The following is a 23166-nucleotide window of genomic DNA, read 5'->3' on the forward strand; positions in this document are numbered from 1 at the left end:
TAGGTACCAGGACTGAGAGGATTCAAAATGTAAATTTAAGTGACAGGATTAAAACCTATGGTCATAAATCATATTGATTTCACATACCCCCTGTTGTGATACACTGAGACAAGCAGTTCATCTTCAGGCACTCTTGCCAAAATTGCCTTATTTCAACCTGATTATGAGAAAACATCAGACATACCCAAATTAAGGGATAGTTTATAAAATAGCTGATCAGTGGTTTTCAAAAGTGTCAAAGTCATGAAAGATATGAAAAGGCTGAGGAACTGTCACCAGCTGGAGGAGATTTGAATACAAGACAACTAAATGCAGTGTGGCAGCCTGTACTGGATCCTGGAACAAAAAAGGATATTGCATGAAAAACTGATGAAATTTGAATATAGACTATAGTTTGGCAAATGGCATACCCACGTTTATTTCTTGGTTTTGACCATTTGACTATGTTATACAAGATCTTAACATTTGGAGAAACTGAGTGAAGAGTATACAGGAACCCTCTGTACTATTTTTGCAACATTTTTTCTGTCTAAATTATCTTTTAAAAAAAAGTTAAATGCTAAGAAAAAATGTATATGCGTAAATTCACTAGAATTTTTTTTCTTAACACTGTATATCTAGTAATTTAAAAATATGTGTTACTCACTTTGGTCTTTCTGCCTAGGACAATAGCAGAAGCCTTTTGTCATATATCGTTTCATACTATCTTCGAAATTTTGATGAGGTAAGACAATTTTTATATATAGTCATATTGTTATTCATTCATTGGGTGATTTGGCAGTTTTGTTTTGTTTTGTTTTTGACATGACTGCCATTCTTACTTACAATCAACCAGTTCATTTAAAAATGATGTGTTTCTTGTTAATTAGGATGCTGGAAAAGAACAGTGCCTCTTTCCACTGCCAGAACCCCAAGACCTATTTCAGGCCTCACAGATGAAGTTTGAAGATTTTCAGAAAGATCTCAGAAAACTGAAGAAAGACTTGAAAGGTAACTTGTTATCTTAAACTCACTTTTTTTATTCATGCTTTTTTTAATGAAGGAAGGCAGACTTTTCAATGTTTTTGAAGAAAGCTTTTATTGTAGAATTAAATTGCTTTTTCGAATGTGACAAAAGAAACATTTTACCAATATTCTTATTCTTTTGTTGTCAAAAAATGTTATGTATATCAAAAATTTAGTTGTTGAATAGGACCTTCGTTATTTGAGCAACAGTCTGTTTTATCAGGAGCAACTTTGCATTTTGTTTTCATTTTATAGCCAAGAGCATTAGCGCATTCATCTTATGGTTGGACACAAGTTATGTCATTATTAAAAAATAGTCCCTTTCCACTCACCCTTGGTATACTTACCCAAGAGTTTGTAGCTTGTGAATTTTCTTGAGAACAAAATATCCTCTTTTACATATTTGGTAAAGAACAATATATATGCATATTGTTTTATTGCAGTCTTAAGAAAACTTACGCCAAATTATCTTAAAGAAGGATAGTCTGAAATTGTTCAGAATTCTAAATTAAAAATAACATTCACACGAAAGCAAATAGTTTACAAAAACATTTTTGTAAGTAAAGTGTTTATCCATTTTTCATGAGATTTATTCTTGTTGTTATGGAGTTATAATACCTCACTTTCTATTTAAGCCTCTTCTAGCTCAATTAAATATAGATAAAGTGTAAGTAAGTTTATGTGAGATTTTCATTTGATATTATATTACTAGATGAGAAGAGCCCTGATTACTTCTGTCTAGACACCAAATATTTTATATATTTAACCAGATAGTGAACTGTAATCAGATTCACAGGGTTGTTATATTCTGGTCATAGATTTTGAAAATACGAATTTCATTGAACATAACAACATTGCAACATTGCATAGTTTGTTTATAGTTCTTATAAGTTCATCACTAATTATGGGCCTGGTTCATGACAGACATTTGCTAGGTGCTGTGGGTACACAAGAATATAGTCATTGCTGTCAAAGAGGGCTGATATTCTGTCACTGAAATGTGCCCCCTTAAAGCTTACATGTTGGTTCTCATTGACTGAGCCCAAGAAAGACTGCCCTGACTTGCCCTATTTTTGTTATAATAATAGATAGATTAAACTATGATGCATTTTATAATATTATGGTACCATGTATTTAAGTTGAGAACGAAGTCTTAAAGCAATAGAAAAAACATCCATGCTGTAGTATTTATCATAACTTCAAACTTATACCAGATTTCTTGATTTACTTATAAAATTTTACAAATGCACTCTTTTGTGATACTAGGGGCATTTCAAGGGGATCTGGAAAATATTTCACATTTTGATCAACAATTCAGTCTTGTAAGGTAGAATTTCATAGTTTTCAGATGTCTTGATAAATGAGAGGGATGGTAATCTTATTGTCAGGGGATTTATGTTTGCTTTTCATAGTGGCGTCACTTTGGAATGTTGTTCTATTTTCTTATAATATACACATACTTTCTTACCATAGGTATTACATATATATGTAGCCATGAAAATGGCAAGTTCTCACTTGCCATTTGGAGCTAAAAAGAAAGAGCTAATGAATACCAGAGAATGGATTGGAAAAGGACGAGTAGCTGGTGCCTCTGAGTACTATTTTACTTATGCGTTTGCCCTCATGAGCAATGTGGTTAGCTACAGAAGATGAAATGTTAAAGGAGCATTTTAGCAATTTCTCATGCCTCGGAGGGTTAAGGAGATGATTTTAACCCTGAAGGTTTATGCTTTATTTGGAGAGGGGATGGACTTATTTGAAAGGCCTATACCCTCAACTAACAAACTAACATTTGCCTGGCTCAATATTTTCCTAGTTGACCATAACTTATTACAATTTGGTAGAATTATAGAGATAGGGAGTTTCGTGACCAAGTAAATATAGAATCTGCTAGGTTAATTTTAGTTTAAAAGGAATCCACACTATTCTCTAAGAGAAGAGTTTGCATTAATTTTTTATCTTGTTTGACAGGGGACTTTTTTCCACATATTCTCTGATGGGTTCTGTAGTCAGTGGAATACATATTGAAAAATGCAAACCTGGCACTGTTAGTAACAGAAGAATGGCATTTGTCTTTGGGGAGTGTAGAGTGAAGGTGGGAAAATTAAATTGTAGCTCATGAAACAAGGTAATTATATATTACTGTTCTCATAAAATGAAATTTTAAGAAAGGTGTCAAACTCTGAAGATTAAAAATTGACAGAAATCATTTTTATGTTTTGCTTTTCCAAAACTTGGGTTGTACCATGAAAAATAAGAGGTTTTATGACATGAGGAAGCAAATCTTACGAACTAAAATTTAAATTTAAATTTAATTTAGTAAAGATTTATCCTGTATGTAGCATTTCATATCAACAAAGCATAAAATAAAACTGCCTTATCTTTTTCAGGAATGAGATGGAGATATATATGATATTTTAGATGAACTTACTTAAAATAATGTCTACTTTGATCAATATAGCCTATTAAAAATGCTTCCTTCTAAGTGTTGGATAATTCATAATAACCCCAAAATAGAATACATAGTGTGATTAGTTTGATCAAGGTGGATAAACCATAACCATGAAGTCTCTCATCTGCTGATCTGCTGGCTATATCACTTCTTCTCTTTCTGCTTAGAGACTTGATTTTTACTTCCAGGAAAAGGTTGAGAATTAATGTATATGGCTCAGACATATCAACAAGACAACTGAATCTCTTTTTAGTATTGTATATGAACATGTGTTTGGTTTCTCTTCTTAGTCACAGATTTCCATCTTTCCTTGGGTACTCCCTGGCTTTCTGAGCTCAGTGACACGTAGTTTGTCAAGCAACCTGATCTGCTTTTGATCTCTTCTGGTTGTCAGCAGCTTTCTTGATGTAACCATGCCAAATAATGACTTCTGTACCAGTGCCTTTCTTGAGTAGGAACTGTAGCATTTGCTTCATGACTTAAATCAACTCAACATACACAAAGCATTGAGTAATTAAGTTAGTGGAACTGGACAAGAATTTTCTCCTGCAAATTCTTCCCTGCATCTTCTGTCTCTGTTCTTCCTCTCCCCCTCTCCCTCTCCCCCTTTCCTTCTCCCCGTCTTCCTCTCCCCCTCTCCCTCTTTTCAATACTTGACTTGAAAATATATTTAAAATTAATTAAGTGTATCTATAAGTTGAAGCAGTGTCCATGTCCAGAGATATAGAGGAAAAACTAATCTTCAAAATTATTTATGTTGAATTATTAGTTTACAGCTACTAGTTTATAATGATTACATTTACAATTGTTAATTTCTGATATTTCATTTTTCCTTTTTTGAAGACAGGAAATAAATAAGCGATTTGAAAAATAACTTTTTATAGTTATCCCCTGGCAATCTGAGGTTTTACTTTTTTATGGCTTCAGTTTACCACGGTCAACCTTGGTCCAAAAGTATTAAGTGGAAAATTTGGGGAATAAACAATTCATACATTTTAAATTGTGTACCATTCTGAGTAGCCTGAAAAAAATCTTATGTTGTCCATCTCCGTCCTTCCTAGCATTTGAATCTCTCTTTGTTCTGTATATTCATGCTGTATATACACTTAGTCACTTAGGAGCCCTCTTAGAGGTCAGATCTACAGATCTCAAGAAGAAGAAAGCTGAGCACAGTACAATAAGATATTTTGAGAGAGAGGGAGAAAGATACCACATTCACATAACTTTATTACAGTATATTTTTTAAATTTTCTATTTTATTATTAGTTATTGTTGATAATCTCTTATTGTGCCTAATGTATAAGCTCAACTGCATCATAGGTATGTATGTGTAGGAAAAAAAACATTGTATGTATAGGGTTCCGTACCATCTGCTGCTTCAGGTATCCACTGGGGATCTTGAATAGGCTCCTCCATGGATAAGGGGCACTACTGTACTATGTTTTAAAATTAATATCAGTTCATGTTTTAAAATTAATGTCAGGAACTTTAGACAACATTTAAAAGTGTGGAGAAGAGCCGGGCTCAGTGGCTCAGCCTGTAATCCCGCGCCTTTGGGAGGCTAGGTGAGCGGATTGCCTGAGCCTGCGGGTTCGAGACCTGCCTGGGCAGGCAAGACCTCATCTCTACAATAAATCAAAAAAACGCATGGTAGCGCGTGCCTGTAATTCCGGCTACTTGTAAGGCTGAGGCGGAAGGATTGCCGGAGCCCAGGAGGTCGAGGCTGCGGTGGCCGGGAGCGGCCACTGCACTCCAGTCTGGGCGACAGAGTGAGACTCCAACTCAAAAAAAAAAAGTGTGGAGAAGAAAACATGTATCCCTATTCCTACAGTTGCATTCTCCTTGACTGATATTACCCAGCTGAAAAACCTTCTTCCCTGGCAATACTCATTGTCTCAGTGATTGGCTTTCTGTGGAGTGAACAAGTGACCTTGGTAGAACTCTTGATGTTTAAGTAATAGTTTGAGATTGACTTATTTTTTATCAGTGCTTTGAAGATACTTTTGTTTTCTTCTGGCATCTCTCATTACTGGTCGACGTGTTTTCAATGATTGTCATTCTATTTTAGATAATGTCTTATCTGATTATTTGTATGATTTTCTCATCACTATTCATCTTTAGCTTTCCTTTGACATCTATAGTCTAAGTATAATCTTTTTTTAATGTTTTGTTTTGCTCTGTACTTACCTTAAATTGAACTTTCAATTTAAAGACCGATGCCTCCCTTAATGTCTTAAACTTTCTCAGCCATTATCTGCTCAAGTATTCTGTTACTTTTTTCTTTTTTCCTGAAGCCCCGTTAGGTATATGAGAGCCCCTTCATCTAATCTTCCATGTCTCCTAACATCTCTCATGTTTAAAATCTTTCAGCTTCTATTATGATCTTTATGAGTTTCTGAACATTGTCTTCTAGTTATTGATTCTCTCTTTGACTCTGTTCAATCTAATGTTTATATTACCAGTGTAGTTACTTTTAAATCATAATAATTTTTGTTTCTAAGATTTCTAATTTTTCATCATATTTGTTTTTGTCTCTAAAGTAATTTCTTGTTCTTAATTTGGATATTATCTTTCCTTTATCTTGTTGATGTTTACAAAAGCCTATTAAAATACTTTTCATTTTTTGTTTATCTGAAATGAATTTATCTTCCATTTATTGATTTTTGTGTCTTTCAAGTCACTCGTTTTCTTTGTGGTGTTAGAATGTTGATTTTAAAAAGGTGTCAAGTTGACCCGCCTGGGCAACTTGGTGACACCTCATCTCTACAATAAATCAAAAATTAGCCGGGCATGGTAGCGCGTGCCTGTAGTTCCAGCTACTTGGAAGGCTTAGGCAAAAGGATCGCTGGAGCCCAGCAGGTCGAGGCTGCCACTGCACTCCCATGTGGATGACAGAATGAGACTCCAGCTCAAAAAAAAAAGGTGTCAAGTTCACAATCAGTTACAGATCAACTCCTTGTCCTACTCTTTCCTTTCTCACTACTTGACTAATCTGTTTTTGTTTGTTTGTTTGTTTGTTTGTTTTTGAGTCAGGGTCGCATTCTGTGGCTTAGGCTGGAGGGAAGTGGCATGATCCACTCACTTCAGCCTCAACCTTCTGGGCTCAGGTGAGGTAATTCTTCCATCTGAGTCTCTAGTAACTGGGACTACAGGTGTGTACCATCATACCCAGTTAATTTTTTGATTTTTTTTGTAGAGACAGGAACTTGCTATATTGCCTGGACTGGTTGACTAGTCTTTAAAAAAAAAAAAGATGTCAGATAATTATGGCCTATGGGTTACATTGGTCTTCTTTTTTTGTAGATAAAGTTCAGCAGAAACACATCTATCATTTACATATTACCTATAACTCTTTTTGTGTTACAACTGCAGAGTTGAGGAATTGTGCCAGAGACCTTCTATCAGTGGTTCTATCCCTAACTCCCTTCATTCCTCTGACCTCTCAAATCCATCCATCACTGTCTTTAACTTTTTTTCAGTTGCTTTAACTTGGTCTGCCTATGTTACCCAAGCCAGAACCAGCAAATCAGCAGAGACTCCTGTCTTATGGGCCCATTAGGTATATAATAAGTCGCCTACATACAAACAATTTTCGCTCTGAGAGCATGTTCATTAAGTCCAACAAAGTTAGCCTAGGTACCCAACTAACACAATCAGCTACACAGTACTATATACAGTATATACAGTACTATATAATATATGTAGTATTATATGGTACTGTACAATAATATGTTTATAATACTTTTCACACAAATAATACATAAAAACAAACTAAAACATTTTAAAATCTTATAATACAGTACCTTGAAAAGTACAGTACAACAGTTGGCATACAGGGCTGGCATCAAGTGAACAGACAAGGAGAGTTACTTACTGGAGGAGGACATGGAAGTGGCAGATTTTTTTTTTTTTTTTTTTGAGTTGGAGTCTCACTCTGTCACCCAGACTGGAGTGCAGTGGCCGCTCCCGGCCACCGCAACCTCGACCTGCTGGGCTCTGGCGATCCTTCCGCCTCAGCCTTCCAAGTAGCCGGAATTACAGGCGCGTGCTACCACGCCCAGCTGATTTTTTGATTTATTGTAGAGATGAGGTCTTGCTGCCCAGGCGGGTCTCGAACCCGCGGGCTCAGGCAATCCACTCACCTCAGCCTCCCAAAGGTGCGGGATTACAGGCTGAGCCAGATTTAAGAGCTGAAAGATTGTCAGCAATAGGAGGTGGAGAGCAAGCTGCAATTTAACTCATGCCTGACGTTAATGGCACAAGTTCTGATTCCTTGCTAGATTCGATTCTATCAACCCTGTTGAAAAAATGATTCAGTGATATCTGGACAGTAGCTCTTTTTTTCTAGTCATAGATGACACACAAATGCATGTGCACGTCTTTGAAAGTTTGCAACTTGAAGGTTTGCATGTAGGAGACTTACTGCATTACAGATCTAGTTACCAAGCTAGTGAATGACTTGACTGAAGTCTGGACTAGAAATCTGTGTCTACCTACTCTTGCTGCCCCAGGCATGTGTGCTATAGCCCTAGGAAGCAGTGAATTGTAGCTGATTTCATCTTTTTTGCATGAGTTGAGGAGACCAGTCACAGTTCTGGGTTTCTAGTAGTGAGACTGGTTCTATCCCCTCCTTTCTGTCCTTTCCTGTCCCCAGTACCCACATAAGCCAAGATCTTTACCTTCTTTACACTCACAATCTGGTGACCTCTCACTTCAGCCTTGTTTATTAACCTGGGCTTCTCAACTATTTCTGGTCCAAGGATTATTTACATTTTTAGAAAGCATACTATGTCTGTTTAGTTTCCTCGTTATCTTTCACTGCTATGTGTTTTCAACAGAGGGAGGGCTCAGTCTATAAATTCATCATTCTGTTTGACTGGACATCTGTATTCACTTTTATATCTTGCATTTTTTCTCACTGAAAATTATAGCAAGAACATTTTTCCCATGCTATTTAATATATTTCAAAAACCATTTAGTATGATTTCATAACAATTCATCTCATGATTGTGCTGCAACTTAGTGAGTAATTTGAGTCTGTAGGAAATTAGACTCTTCCCAATTTTTACTTATTTTAAGCATATCATATTGAAAATCTTCACAGCCCTTTTAAAAAATTATATCTCTGGTTGTTTCCTTAATATAGATTCAGATTTACAATTACTGGATCAGAGGCAATGAACATTTTTTCAGGTTCTTGATATTACCAAATATTATCCAAATGTTTTCTAGGAAAGAAACTGGTAATTTTAATGGGTGAGTTGTTTCTTAAAATAGAAGAGAAAAATAAAATGTATTAAGTTTGGATCAGTAAGGAATCTTAGAGACATTATAGCCTAATGCTTTAATCATTCAACATGTATTTATTAAATTAAACGAAAATTTTAAAAATATTCCTCCTTCATAGCTCATGGACTAACAAGAAGACCATTGGTAATATGAATAACTACTATGCAGCTAATTATTTTTTTCATTATACAAAAATATAGAAACACAAAAGAGGTAGTGATTAAGTATACTCGGAAAATTATATTTAAATTGGACTTTCAAAGATTTTTAAAATTTTCTCAAGAGAAAAACAAAATCAAGCATGGGAAAGAATGTGAGCAAAGTCACCCACCTTGAGACCATTTTGACTTTGTCTCTTGGTTCCTGAGAATGGGAGTATCTCAATTTATATAAGGTATATATCTAAGGGATACAAAATGTGGCTCACTGCAGCAAAATTCACACCAGGGTGAGGATTGTGCATATATGTGGTTTGAAAAAACCTCCCAGCCAGTAATTCTGATATGCCTTTCAAGGTAGCTTGCTATGACTACTCTGTCAGTGCTTTACATGCATTCATTCATTTAATCTCTGTGACATAGATATTATCATCAATCCTCTCTTTAGTGACTAGGTAACTCTGCAAGTTAAAAATATTAAATACCTTGTAAAAGGTCACATAGAACAAGCTGGGGCTGGATTTGGACCTGGGGAACCTGATCCAGAGCTTCACCCTCTTAACTACAACATGAACACTATTTCTATTTGGTGTTCACTGCACAGAAGGTTGCAAAGCCAAACACACAAGCATAATTGCACCGTAGTGACAGCGTTCATAACACAGGAACAGGAAGCAGAGCGGAAGGTGAACCTGGTTCTACCTGATTGGCTAGAGAAGGCTTGAGTTTAGGTATTGCCGTTAGAATTGAGTCATGCGGTATGAATACCGGGTGAAAAATTTATAGAAGACAATTTGAATGATGAATCACAAAGTTCAGTGAGATGCAATTAGTCATTCTTGGAATTCTGAGCAATCCTATGTGAATCAAATACTCACTGAGTACAGAGAAGTAGAGAACAATAAAGCCTTAGAGATAAGTAGTGACCAGATCATGAAATGCTACATGGGTAAGAAGACTCTCAGTGGACTGTGTGTGTGTGTGTGTGTGTGTGTGTGTGTGTGTGTGTGTGTCCTGAAAAGGGGGTTGAAGCCGGGCTCAGCCTGTAATCCTGTGCTTTAGAAGGCTGAGGTGAGTGGATTGCCTGAGCCCGCGGGTTCAGGACCACCTGGGCAACTTGGCAAGACCTCATCTCTACAATAAATCAAAAATTAGCCAGGCGTGGTAGCGCGTGCCTGTAGTTCCAGCTACTTGGAAGGCTGAGGTGGGAGGATCGCCAGAGCCCAGCAGGGAGGCTGCAGTAGCCGGGAGCCTGCCACTGCACTCCAGTTTGGGCAACAGAGTGAGACTCCAACTCAAAAAAAAAAAAAAAAAGAAAGAAAAGAAAAGGAAGTTGAAAAGGAAAAGGAGAAGAAAGAGAAGCATTTCAGTTGGAGCAAATATCCAAATGCCCCAGCATTCTTGGAAAAAAATAACCGTGAAATGATAGAAAATATGTTCTGATTATGGAAGTTCTATAATGCTTTATAAGGAATTTTTGTTTTAGTACAAATGCAATATCCGGCCACTGAATGAGTCTATCCAGGGAACTGGAGTGATATGATTTATGTCTTGAAAGTATTGCTATGGCAAGTGTAGACTTGTGAGACCAGTTAGGAAGGAACTCACATAAAAAATGATAGTGATTTTGACCAAGGAGGATGGTAGTGGAGATGGAAAGAACTAAACAAATCTTTCTGTTTTAGGAACAGTAAGAGTGGTAGAGAGTACAATTTAGAAATTTCTGTATACCAGGTAATATATCAGTGCTTCTTAATAAAATTCTATTATCCCATAATTTCCTTCAAGTTAACAATATGTAGTTTACTATCCTGTTTTGCTGTTTAAGATGTTTATATTTCTTTCCATAAACTTTGAAAGAAATGTTTTTAACTTGTGATATTTTTTCCAAAGTTGATAAGCTCCAAGTATTTCTGTTTCTCCTCACTTCTCTGCACCAACACACAGGTACTCAATGTAAATAAACATTTTTCAGAATTCTTTGACTTTTTGTACCTTAATCTCCATTACTTTCAGTGATATGTAGTTTACTGTCCTGTTTTGCTTTGGAAAGGAAAGTTAATGAGAAGAAAATCAAGTCATTGGTCATTTAATTCTAAGATTTGATCCCATTTATTCACATTAGAAAAAAAAGTAAAGGTTTGCTTTCTCCTTTTTACTGAGTGCTTGCTTTTCTGCCTGGTGGAAACCACAACTAATTAAAGATGATTAGTTCCCTGACATTTTGAGTTAAAACATATTTTATTTTATAAATTATCCATGATTGTGTTACAATGTACACTTTGCAAAAACATTTGTCTTTTAGAGCAATATCCAACTTAAATTAATTCAAAGCCGTAAGATTCTCTTTCTTCCAGGGACCCTGTGTAAATAATGAAAGCATAATCTATACATATGTGGTACAAGCTTACCATGGTATTATATTCATTTATAACAATCTCCATGAGAATGTTCCAGTCCCCATGGCCGAGTCATTTCTTTTTTCATTTTCATTTGGCAAACTCCTACTTATCCTTCTGATTCAACTGACATGAATCTCAGCTAAAATGTATCTCCTCAGCTAAAATGATTCCTCTTCAGTAAATCTGTCTGATGAACTTGGCTATAGGAGAACACTGATGAAGGTACACTAGTAGCTTCATAAACAGTGATTTACAGAGGTGCCTTATTAGGCACCTAAATGTTAGTGTGTAAGTATCAATAACTTACACATGCGTGCTAAATATTAGTGTGTAAGTATCAATAACTTTTCAAGTTACACAGAACATTTCATCTTGGGAAACACTATTGATGAGCTTTTTTTTTTTCCAAAAATGTTAAGTCAGAGAATATGAAATATGGACAAAGACGAGGGTTGGTGAGAACTCTTTTACACTGATGATGGAAGTGTAAATAAATTCAATCTCTTGGGAGACCATCTGGCAATATCTTCTTAAGTTGGAAATGTTCATATTCTGACCCAACATTTAGCCTCTAGATATAAACTCCAGTGCCCAGGTGCCAGGTGAAATATATAACTGCATATATATTTATAGAAAAAGTATCCAAACCTTTCAAATGTTTATCAACAAAAAGCTGAGTAAATTATGGTATCTTTTTTCAAAGAACATCTCTTGAACTGTGAAATTAAGTAAACTATATTTCCCTGTACTAAAAGTAGATAAATCTTATTAGCACAATCTTGAGAAACAGCAAGTTGTAGGAAAAAATATAAACAATATAATTTCAGTTATTTAAATTCAAATATATACATATATAAATAATATTATTTTATATATAACTTGTATATATAACGAGGCAATGGCAGTAGTCCCCCTTATCCATGGGAGATACGTTTTACGACTCTTAAGTAGATGCTTGAATCTATGAATATTACTGAACTCTATATTTATTAAGTTTTTTCTCATATATACATACCATATGATAAAGTTTACTTTATAAATTATGCACAGTAAGAAATTAACAATAAGTAATAATAAAATAAAACAGTTTTGTTGTTGTTGTTGTTGTTTTTGGTTTTTTTCAGTCAAGGCCTCACTCTGTCACCTAGTCACAGCTTCGACCTCCTAGGCTCAGGCAATTCTTCTTCCTCTGCCTCCCGATAGCTGGGACTACAGGTGTGCACCATCATGCCCAGCTAATTTGTCTTCTATTTTTTTGTAGAGATGATGTCTGACTATATTGCTTAGACTGGTCTTAAACTCTGGGCTCAAGCAGTCCTTTCATCTCAGCCTCTCAAAGTATTGGATTTACAGGCGTGAGTGACCACACTTGGCTAGATAAAGCAATTCTAACAATATACTCTAATAAAAGTTATGTGAATGTGGCCTCTCTCTTCCTGCCCTCTCAAAATACTGTAATATTTTTGAACTATGGTTAACCACAAGTAACTGAAACTACAGAAAGGAAAACCATGAATAAGGGGGACGATTGTACTTATTTAGGGACAGCAAGGTAATGAGAAACATAAAATTGAACATGGTCGTTGCCTCTGGGCTGAAGGGGGGGTCATGGGGGAACACACTGAATTCTTCTGAAGAGTTGGTTACATCCTATTTCTGAAGTTGGAAATTGAGTACATTGGTATTCTTTTAGTTATTCTTTACACGTTATGTACAGGTAAAGAATGTTATATATGTTCCTTTACATGTTACATATATTCCTTTATATGTAGTAAATCTTTAATAATCTTATTTAAGAGGAAAGAAAAATAGGTAACCACCTAGAAATATGTTTGAATCAGAGTTGAAATTTAGTCATCTGGGCCCAACTAATTTAAAATATGTGATTGTTCAGTCTTTCTATTCTTTATGAAGAAATTACATAGCTCAGCAAATTCAAAAGAAAACATCATTAAAGAAAATGAGAAATTTAATTAAAAGAACACGTTATGTTTAAGAAGACTTAATATGTTCGTAGATGGATGGCAATAAAAATATAAAACCTTTTGGGGAAAAAAATCTGAAAAACTGGCATATTTTCTAGTCACCATTCAAATAGATGTTAGTTATAAGCAATTAATTAAATTGAAATCAACTACCAGTGCCAGCAAGCTGTTGCTTAGAGAAATATAATGCAATAATTTTGGTTACTGCTTCTACTAGTCTAGAGTGAAGTGAAGAAAACAAAAACCACACTTATTATTTTAATAGAAGTAATTTAACATATAGAATTAAGTTACCATATGTTGGAGGTTAAAAAAGCAAAAAGGAATTCTGAGAGAAAGCAGTTCCCATCCCTAAGGCTAGAGGTAATGAAGTGAAGAGGTCGAGTTAGCAAAGAACCTGAAGCTTTAGAGAGAGAGCTCTGTGGGGCTTGCCCTAGACCTCTGCGGAGAGGACATTTGGTGCATTTGGTAGTTGAGGAGCTTGGAGGGTACCCTGAAGACCTGAGACTGGGGCCTGCACAGAGAGGAGCCCACACAACTAAGATGGGGGAGCTTGGAGGAGGTGTTCTGCCTGGCTGCACTGGTGCTTTCGAGGGATGCAGTGGATGCTGGGTTTGAGTATGTAGAAGCAAGCCAAGGGCTGGGTGAGGTGGTTCATACTTGTAATCTCAGAACTTTGGGAGGCCAAGGCAGGAGAATCACTTGAGCTCGGGAGTTTGAGACCAGCCTGGCCAACATAGCAAGACCCAGTCTCCAAGGAAGGAAGGAAGGAAAGAAAGAAAGAAGGAGGGAGGGAGGAAGAAAGGAAGGAAAACTGTGTGGTGACACATACCTGTAGTTCCTCCCTTCAGGCCTCTTCCTCCATCTCCATCCCCTTTCCCTTTCATTACTGACCTCTGATGGGAAGCCAGATGGCAAAGGAGAATGGTGGCTCACTAAGTGCACCAGCATCCTAGGATCTACTACAGAAAAGTAGGTTTGGAGTTAGCAGATAATATCTTGATAACTGACACTATTTATATATTTTGAAATTTTAAATTAAATTATGTATGTATATTATTCTAAGGTAGTCCCATTCACCTCTTTATGGTTCTCAAAGTTAAGAATAAATGGCAGAGATTTATAACTTTTGGAGATGTTAAGGCCATACCACCCTCTTTTCTTGTCCTGGTGAACTTGTCTTTATGTTGCCGTTAGTTCCTTCCTGACTGCTTTCTAGACAGTCTCAAAGATGATTATATCCATTTCCAAAACTTGAGTAGAAAAAAATCAGATCAGAGGAAATGTGGAAGATTCTGACCAATGTCCTGTGAAGTCGAAAGGTGTTTTACCAGCTTGAGTAACATGTTTTAGTACATGAAGTCCGATTTCTTGTTTGATTTTAATAATAGTTGATTTGTTTTTAGCTTGGTTAGTCCCATGATTCTTGGGACATTCTTACATCTTTGCCACCTTCTCATGCTATGCATGGTCAGTATGTGACAAAGTATACAACTTTGCATGTGGTTGGTATTCATGGTTTCTGGTGAGCATCTGAACTCTTCTATTGTGTTTTAAAAGTTGAGATGAAATTAGAATCCTTTCCAATTAATATGAGTAAATTAATATGAGTAAAAAGAATAATAATTAACATTTATTCAGACACACTACCAGAAACACTAGGCATTGCACACACATTAACCCTTGTACCAAACTTGTGGGGAGTGACAGTCCTGTCTTCATGTTGCAGGTGAGAAAACCAAGGTTGTGAGGCTCAGAAACTTGTCCAAGTCCCCAGGTAACAGGTGGTAAAGGAACAGTTCGAATTAAGGTCTGCCATGTACAAAGCCTGGTTTCATACCTGTTATGGTGTGCTGCTTCTCTACTTGATTTTATAACAGTGCCTTCAATTCCTCCACCAAATAGACTACTAAATGATATCTAAAGATACTAGTTATAAATCTTTATTAACTCTGAAGGTATTTGATCACTTTCCATATAATTTCCCTGTGTCAATAAATTGCTTTGAATCCCAAAAACACTTTCAAATGTTTAAGAGTTACTATTCATTTTTCTTCTTTTGAGATAGGTTAAGTCGACTTTGAAGCTTCTCCAAGCTTAAAACCCAGACATCAACTTCATTCCATTTCTTTCTGACACTTACTGTTCCTTTGAGTGAGAGACTAGATGGTGCCTCCTTAAGCATTTCAGTAACTCATTCTGCATTTCAAATACTTCGTAATTTTCTCAAAACTTCTTCTTATTCTCCCCTCCTCCTGTGTATATGTTTCTCTTGTCTTTTATGTGTTTCTTTCTGTGCCTTCTTCTCCATTGTCCTGTGAATTTAGGACTGTTAATCCTCAACATGTTACTTGGCTTTAAATATATCTTTTATCAATACTCTGTTCGTCGACCCAAACTAGAAAATATTTCCCTCTGGAAGTGATCTATCTTGACCTTTGATCTTAAGCACCAAACAAAACTTTGCTTTATATCTTGAAAACAGACACATGAGTAAGAGTTTTGCTTCTTAGGGGAAATATGCTTTGTCATTAAGTATTTTTAAATTTATAAACTAATTTTATACCACAATGAAATATAATATTCACTTGCAAGACAATATTCCTAAAGCAAATGACAGTCGCAGTGAATGGCATCTGTTTCTGTTGACAGATACCAGCTATTGCAGCTTGATTGCAGGGGACGTTTACTAAGCTTCTTTATGTAGAAACACATCTGCTCTGTCAGTTACTCATTTCACTTCCAGCATCAGTGCATATCACAATGGGAAGACATTACCAACCTGTAGTGACGGCACTACCTCAGAGATTCTCAAGAAGCCTCAGAGATTTCTTGGCCTATCATAGGTGCCAGCAATTACCCTTCAAGTCATCATTTAATGACATTTTTAGCGACAGCCAATATGAAGCCTGGTACTTGGCCAGTAATATCAGGCTCCTGCATAAGCTTCTGAGACTGTTCTCTGTGCCCTGGATAAATGTTATCACCTAGTCCTATAAACATGATCTTGCTATCTCATTAGAAAATGGCAGACTTTGCTTTGGATAAATTCATATATGTAGTATATTAGGGTCCATTGTACAGTATTTTAAGTTTTATGGAAATCCCTTTTATATTCCAGGTAAAACATTATAACATTTTATTCATAGAATTTAATTTTAAAGAGTTTACTTATACAAATCCTAAATGTTTGAGAAAATTTTAAGTTCTTGAGAATATTATGACTAAAGATGGATATATTTACAGAATCTTAGAACCATACAAAATGTAATAAGCAGAGTAATTTGTAGAAAGTATGCTTTTATTATTTTTATTATAAGATGCCCATCTGTCATCTTAAATATGATTTTAGATAATGAAGTAATAACCTTCCATAACCATCTTAGAAAAATTGAATATTTTTGCTTATTTAGAAGAATGGAGCTTATAAGTAATCTTTTAAAAAAAGTAAATACAAAGATTGATTACTTTCAGATCCTGGCTAATGAGGGTAGACTAAGTTGGGAGGACAGCCCCTCCATTCCCAATCACATGGGGCTGGAATATAGAGTTAAGCAGAGAGAGGAGGAGAGAGACAACCGACAGTATAAATACAGGGAGAAAGAGTGTGGGTCACTTAAGTTCCCAGGCAAATGCCTGAACGGTCCCTTTAAAGTAAAGAATGCAGAGGAAAAAGCAGAGAACCCAGTCTTTTAAGTAGGATAGATGCCTCTAAGTTCTTATCTCTGGCCACAGGCTTGAGCCATTTGAGTGTGGTGGTCTACTTCTAATGCCCAGGCAGCAACCTTTGCTGTGTAGTTCCTACTACAAGGGCACACTCCAGATTTTTGGCATTATCCTCCTGATAGCCATAAGAATATTGTCTCTGGTTCACTATATCCTGCAAAAAGGATAGGTATCTACATGTAGCCATCTGCTGAATGCTATATGGACTCTTTCCAGCTAGATTAATGGAAACTCAGCAAATGCATTATAACAAGGACACTGTAACCTATGAATGACATGTTTAGACCAAAGGCCTAACATGATGGTGACTGAGAGTAGCACTGGTGCCCTACGTTTTGGTTACAATCTCATCTAGGTGAGAGCCTGACCAAAGGGGGATGGGGGATATCCCCACTGTTTCAGACTATCCTCCTGAACTAGGCTTCTGCAAACCAAATCAAACCAGAATGGAGTCACTCATGCTAAGTATCACATAATCAAACTGAACTTTTCAAGCAGGCCAGACACACACACACACACACACACACACACACACACACACACCAGAAGATTGCAATCAACATGCGTCAGCATAACATGGAAGTCCTCTCTGCTTTAACCTTATAAGGATAGTAACTTTGAAATGACAAGTCTCCTTTTTGTTGTCCGTTTCTGCTTTCTTCAGCACTTTTGTGCCTACAAAGCCAACCTCATCTGCTCAGCTCATGGGAACACTCATTCTCTTTGAGTGAGGCTGTGGGGTCAAGGGTCTAACCCTGTGGGCCTATTCTGCTTCTCTGCCTTCTTACATGAAATCTAGGCCATGGGTCTACCCCTCAGTGGCCTACGTTGGCTCACTGGAGAGATGAGCTTATTCTTAACACCTACCCAAGGGACTGTTGAGCAGGGTAAATGACAACAGACAGCGACATGGGCACTCTTAATAACTGTCCTGTTACGACTGTTCTAATGCAGAATCATTTCTGAGGATGCTAAACTCCATCCAGCTTCTAGTAACACAGAGCTGTCTTCATTCCAATATGTATGTATTGATGTCCACATTCATACCATGGTCTCAGCTATCCTCAAGAACCTCCCAGGACAGAGAGGAGACACAGCCCAGCAACATACCTGACCTCACAAAAGAGCTCAAGATCCATCTGACCAATGGTGGAGAGCTGTTCTGGGCCAGCCCCCAGGAAACAAGCTTTGCCCTGACAAGCTGAGTGGGCTCTCTGTGGAGAAGGGCATTCTTGGACGAGGGGCAGAAGGAGTGCCCTCACCAGCAAAGGAGTTTGTGGCTTGAGAGAACAGCACCTGGGGCCATCAGGGATACCAGGGTTGAAGGTTCCTGGCTCCCAACAGATGCCAAGTGAAGGAGGTTGAAGCGGCTGGCATGGCAGATGCCTGAGTACGTGAGATAAGAGGAGCTCAGTGGCCAGCAAGGCTGGGAAAGGCCTTGGACATGTGAGGAGTTGGTACCTATGAAACTGACAAGCTCCAAGCCATGGTTTGGAAAGAACCCTTCAAGGGTGGGATGAACCAACTTCAGGGACACAGCCAAGAGCACAGGAGACAGACCAACAAGGAAGAAACTCCTGAGAAGCCAAGGGGACAGGGGAGGGCTGATGGAGTGGGTGGCAGGCGAGATCTACACAGAGAGTCTTGTCCCTTGGCTGGCCCAAGGCCTTGGGGCCCTACAGCCAATAATTCGGCACTGTTGTCCATCGCTGCACAGAAGCTGCAGCAATTCAGGACTAAAATCACTTCCCATGGGACCACTGGTCCTTGTCAACTGTGCTCTGCTTGGATCTCTTGACTATGGTGAATCTGTTGATAAGGCAGCAATGCAGAGGGGCCATCTCTAGGACCTTTGGAGCATGGAAGGGAAGACCAATAATTTTCCTCAAAGGGGTTTGCATGTGCCGGGGGCCTCATAAAGGCTCTGAGCAGCAGTGAAAGTTTCCAGAGCTGAACTTAAGGGGCTGAGAGGGCTTAGCGGAAGGAGGCCAGCTTTCCTATCATGCCTCTCCTTGGCTAGACTGAAATCAGCAGTGTGAATATTTACTCTTTAGGGACTGCGAGGAACCTGATTTCTTAGTCTCTTAATCCCAGTAGACATTCTATGACTCTTAAAGGAGACTATAAGCTAATGAAGCTAATGGTGCTGCAGAAACCATAGAACAGCATGTGTCCAAATCAAATCAAATCAATATGGGCTTGGGGTTTTTTTTTTGTTTTTGTTTTTAATGTTTATTTTTTTTTTCCTTTTGGGATATAGGAATCCACAATATGGGCTCTTTGGTGATTGCTGGAGTATCGTTTCTCCAATCATTTTCGTCACTATCATCACCCTCCCACCCAATGACCAAATCCCTTACATAAATAATCAGCGGAGTTCATGAGGTAGCAAAGGCTACATTGAAATATCATTCTCTGTCCTAAGAATTGCTTAAGAGAAAAGACTTTGGTATGTACGCAAAAGACAGCAGTTGTTTTTTGAGAGCTCTAGGAGCCTCCTTTGGAGACATCACCAATGGTCTTCAATTTAATCCTCAGCCTCTGAGTACATGTGCCTACAGGCTAAACTGAGTCCTTGCTTTGTAAACCTGTTTAAAAGTTTGATGACCCTAAAACAAGCCCACATTCAGACATGGGGGCAGGATTAAGGATTAGACAGCCCTTAGACTGAAAGATACCTTGGGGGAGAGCCTTTTCCAAACACTCTTTGCACTTGGAGCTGACCCTCAGAGTGGGCAAAGGGCATTACTTAGTGGGACAGGGACCCCAGACCTTTTCAGCCTGGGGTCTTTCTACAGTTCATTCCTTCCTTCCTTTTTGTCAGAGTCTTAGTTGGTGCCCAGGCTAGAGTGCAGTGGCATTCTGCCACTACAGCCTTGACCTGCTGGGCTCAGATAATCCTTCTGCCTCAACCTTCCAAGTAACTACGGGCACACACCACCGCACCTGGCTAATTTTTTTTTTTTTTCCATAGAAACAAGGTCTCACCCAGTTACCCAGGCTAGTCTCAAACCCCTGGGCTCAGAAAATCCTCTTGCCACCACCTCCCACAGTGCTTGGATTACAGGCGTAAGCCACCATGACTGACCCATTCTGTCTTTCTACACAGTTAATATTAAGAACAAAGTTGTCGACAATGTATCCTGTCATCTGTGGTTGAAGATGACTTTCATTTTCTCCTTCCTCACCCACACTTAAACACATGCCCAGACTCTTATCTATTTTCAAATATGTATTGATGGGTATTTTTGTGTGTTGGATTCCTTTAGCTATTTCCATCTAAGCAAGTAGGAACTTTCCTTAGGATAGAGTCTGTGTAAAGAAGCCCTCAGAAACGAGCATGTCTTGGACAATGAGAACAGCATGTATGGGGTACGAATATAAACTAAATGTAATACTGTTGTGAGGTGGAGAAATGAGATTTGGGGACAAACAGGACTCAACATGAGACCCCAAAGCACAGTCGAGGATGTGGCCCTCCAATCACGAATGGTGCTTTCAGTAACACTGTGTTTGAGGAGAGGAGTGCTCCCACTGTGCTCAGGCACAGCCCATTCTGGGGACATGTAGACCAATGAGAGTAAGAAACACCTTTGGGCCCATTAGAGAAGATCCAATCATGAGTAGTAGTTGGAAGAGACCGGAGCAGGAAGGAGATGAAGGGGAAGGTTGGAAAACAGGTGTGCTACCAAACAAGATTAGGCCAACCAACCTGGTAGGAACCATCATCTCTGGGCTTTACTCAGACAGACTTGGTGAAAACCAAGCTAGGACCTACTTTTGGGGTAGTAGGACCTACTGTGGGGTAGCCCTTGGGCAAATCAAAGAGACCAGCAACAGTCCTCCTCTGTCTTCAGGGGTGGGAGTAGCCTTGAGATTATGGTTTCTCAACTCATTCAGGGCCTGGCTCTAAGAAACAGTGTGCCTGTCAACAGAACAAACACTTTCCTGAGAATTTGAACCATAACCTTTCTACACTTCTAGAAAAGAGATAAGCTGAAGGCCCAACCATCTATCCTTTTCTTACACTTGGCCAGGGCCCTCTCTCTATCTTTATGACATCATGTGACAAATAAAATGGAAGATGACTTAAGCAACTGGTTGCCCCGCTACAAAGACTGTAGAATTTTGTCCACAGTATGTAATGGACACCCCTACTCTGACTGAAGCCATTTTTGACTTGCTAGGACAGTGATAGGTACAGAATGCTCCTGATCCTGGTGTAGCTCTATGGCTAGTCAGTATACCAGAAAAGAATATGAAGCCATGCCGGCGCTATCTGTTGGTGGAGTACCAACAAGCAGGAGCCCATCATCATCACCTGATCTGAATCCAGATTCAAGGGAGGTTTGGGACAGGCGTGGTAACCAACCACTGAGCCGAGATCCAGGCTCTCAGGATGAACTGCCACCAGAAGACCAAAACCAAAGCGCAGCAAATGTGGGAGACAGCCTCGAAGTTTTGGAGCTCTCTTTCTCAAGAAAGCTTTGGATGATAGTGGAGAGCAAAACTTTCATGTCCCTGTGGTGGAACGATGATGGAGATGCCGTGATCATGGAGGAGGATCTCTTCCAGAGGGAGATTCTTCACTGGAAAGGCACAGGGAGGGGTTTTGAAACAAGCAGCTTGAAGAGATTCATTCACCAATTAAATCTCTATAGATTCAGTAAAATACACCCAAACGGCTCTTCCGTTCGTTCTCTGGGAAACAAGAGAATGATGAAGTAGAAAGGATTTCTGTCACCATTTTCTCTGCTATTCGAACACCTTCATAGGACACCAAGAGGAATGATGAACTGGAATGGACCCTTCCCTCCTTTCCTAGGCTGGGCTCCAGTCACTACCTGGGTTTGAAATCATAGGTGCTTCTGCTTCAGGTCTGCCGGCGCAGCTAGATTTTCGAGTTCCATGACCTCGGGAGCTCAGTTTTCATGGCACTGCAAAGTTTCCGGATGTCAACGAGCCCAGCCATCAACCCTCACCCACTTTTCTCCCCTTCCTGGAGCAAGGCCTAAACCTGAGTTGGGTTATTTTCAGAAGCTGTGGCCAGGGGTCATCTTCCCAGTCCCTGTCGCCATGCCATCACTGACTGCCCTCTGTCGCCACGGCAGGCCCAAGGGCAGGGGTTGGGATTCGGATGACCCAAGTCCATCCCGTGGAGTCTTGGGGAGCCCATCAAATAGGGTGGGGACAGCGGCGTTGCGACCTGAGGACGCTCTTGGCTTGTCTCGGCTTCTTTACCATCCATGGAGGGCCGAGCTCACAGACCAGGCTCACGGGTCCCAGTTCCCCTCGGCCGCAGGGGGTCTCGGCCTCTGGACCTGCAGGCCCCACGAGTCCGGGCTGTCCTGGGCCGACTTTGCCTCCCCACTTCCTGCCAGGCCATCTGTCAGGACAACGGGCTTCCCTCCAGAAGTGATGGCATGGGCCGTGGAGAGAATGGCCAGGGCACGGCCCGAGGTGAGGGCTGCGTCGCCATGGGCCCCGCCTCCGGGGGACCGGTGGCCGGTGACCGGTGGCCAGTGACCGGTGACCTGTGGCAGGGGCTTGCGACGAGGTGATCGTCACTTCCGCTTTTGTCCAGCCCCGACACCCCTGATGCCATCAGTCATCTTTAAAACTCCGGAGCCAGGCGCGGTGGGGGCTTACCGCCTGTAATCCCAGCACTTTGGGCGGCTGAGGTGGGAGGATGGCTTGAAGCCAGGAGTTCAAGACCAGCCTGGGCACCATAGTGAAACGCCTGTCTCTGCCAGAAACAAACAAATACTCTGTCTGGCAAGCATTACCTCATTGTGTTTGCTGCCACGCTGAAGGGTCAGTGAAACTATCAGTTAAAGAGATTCTTGGCCTCTGCAGCTATAAAGCATCCCAACTCTTACCCTGAAGCTAGCTGTAAGTGAAACCCAAGCTTTACTTGATCTCTGGGGTGCACTGGACTGTCCTTAACACTCCAAAAAAGGAAGTGTCCAGAAGGCCTTGAAAGTCGGGTAAGGCCAACTGGGACATTTTGCTGCTTTGTTGGTGGTGGTGATGGTTGGTTGATTGTAACTTTCAATTTTGATCTAATTCACACTTACGGAAAAGTTACAAGGTAATGCATGTAACACACGTGTGTGTGTGTGTGTGTGTGTGTGTGTGTGTGTGTGTGT

The 23166-nt window shown here is 39.3% G+C and overlaps 1 protein-coding gene across 1 annotated transcript in view; it reads left to right on the plus strand.

The window, feature by feature from the left end:
* The window catches only part of LOC103255377 (formin-2-like), a gene marked incomplete at its 3' end in the record, with an annotated part of 160241 nt that overhangs the window by 78521 nt on the left and 58554 nt on the right, over positions 1-23166 (plus strand). The window contains exons 6-7 of the mRNA XM_008053331.1: positions 665-724; positions 870-990. Of these exons, the coding sequence (XP_008051522.1) occupies positions 665-724; positions 870-990 (181 nt within the window). The remainder of the gene's footprint in view (positions 1-664; positions 725-869; positions 991-23166) is intronic.

Source organism: Carlito syrichta, unplaced genomic scaffold (assembly GCF_000164805.1).
Source record: "Carlito syrichta isolate Samal-C Ts95f unplaced genomic scaffold, Tarsius_syrichta-2.0.1 Scaffold288075, whole genome shotgun sequence".
In the NCBI taxonomy this organism is placed as follows: Eukaryota; Metazoa; Chordata; class Mammalia; order Primates; family Tarsiidae; genus Carlito; species Carlito syrichta.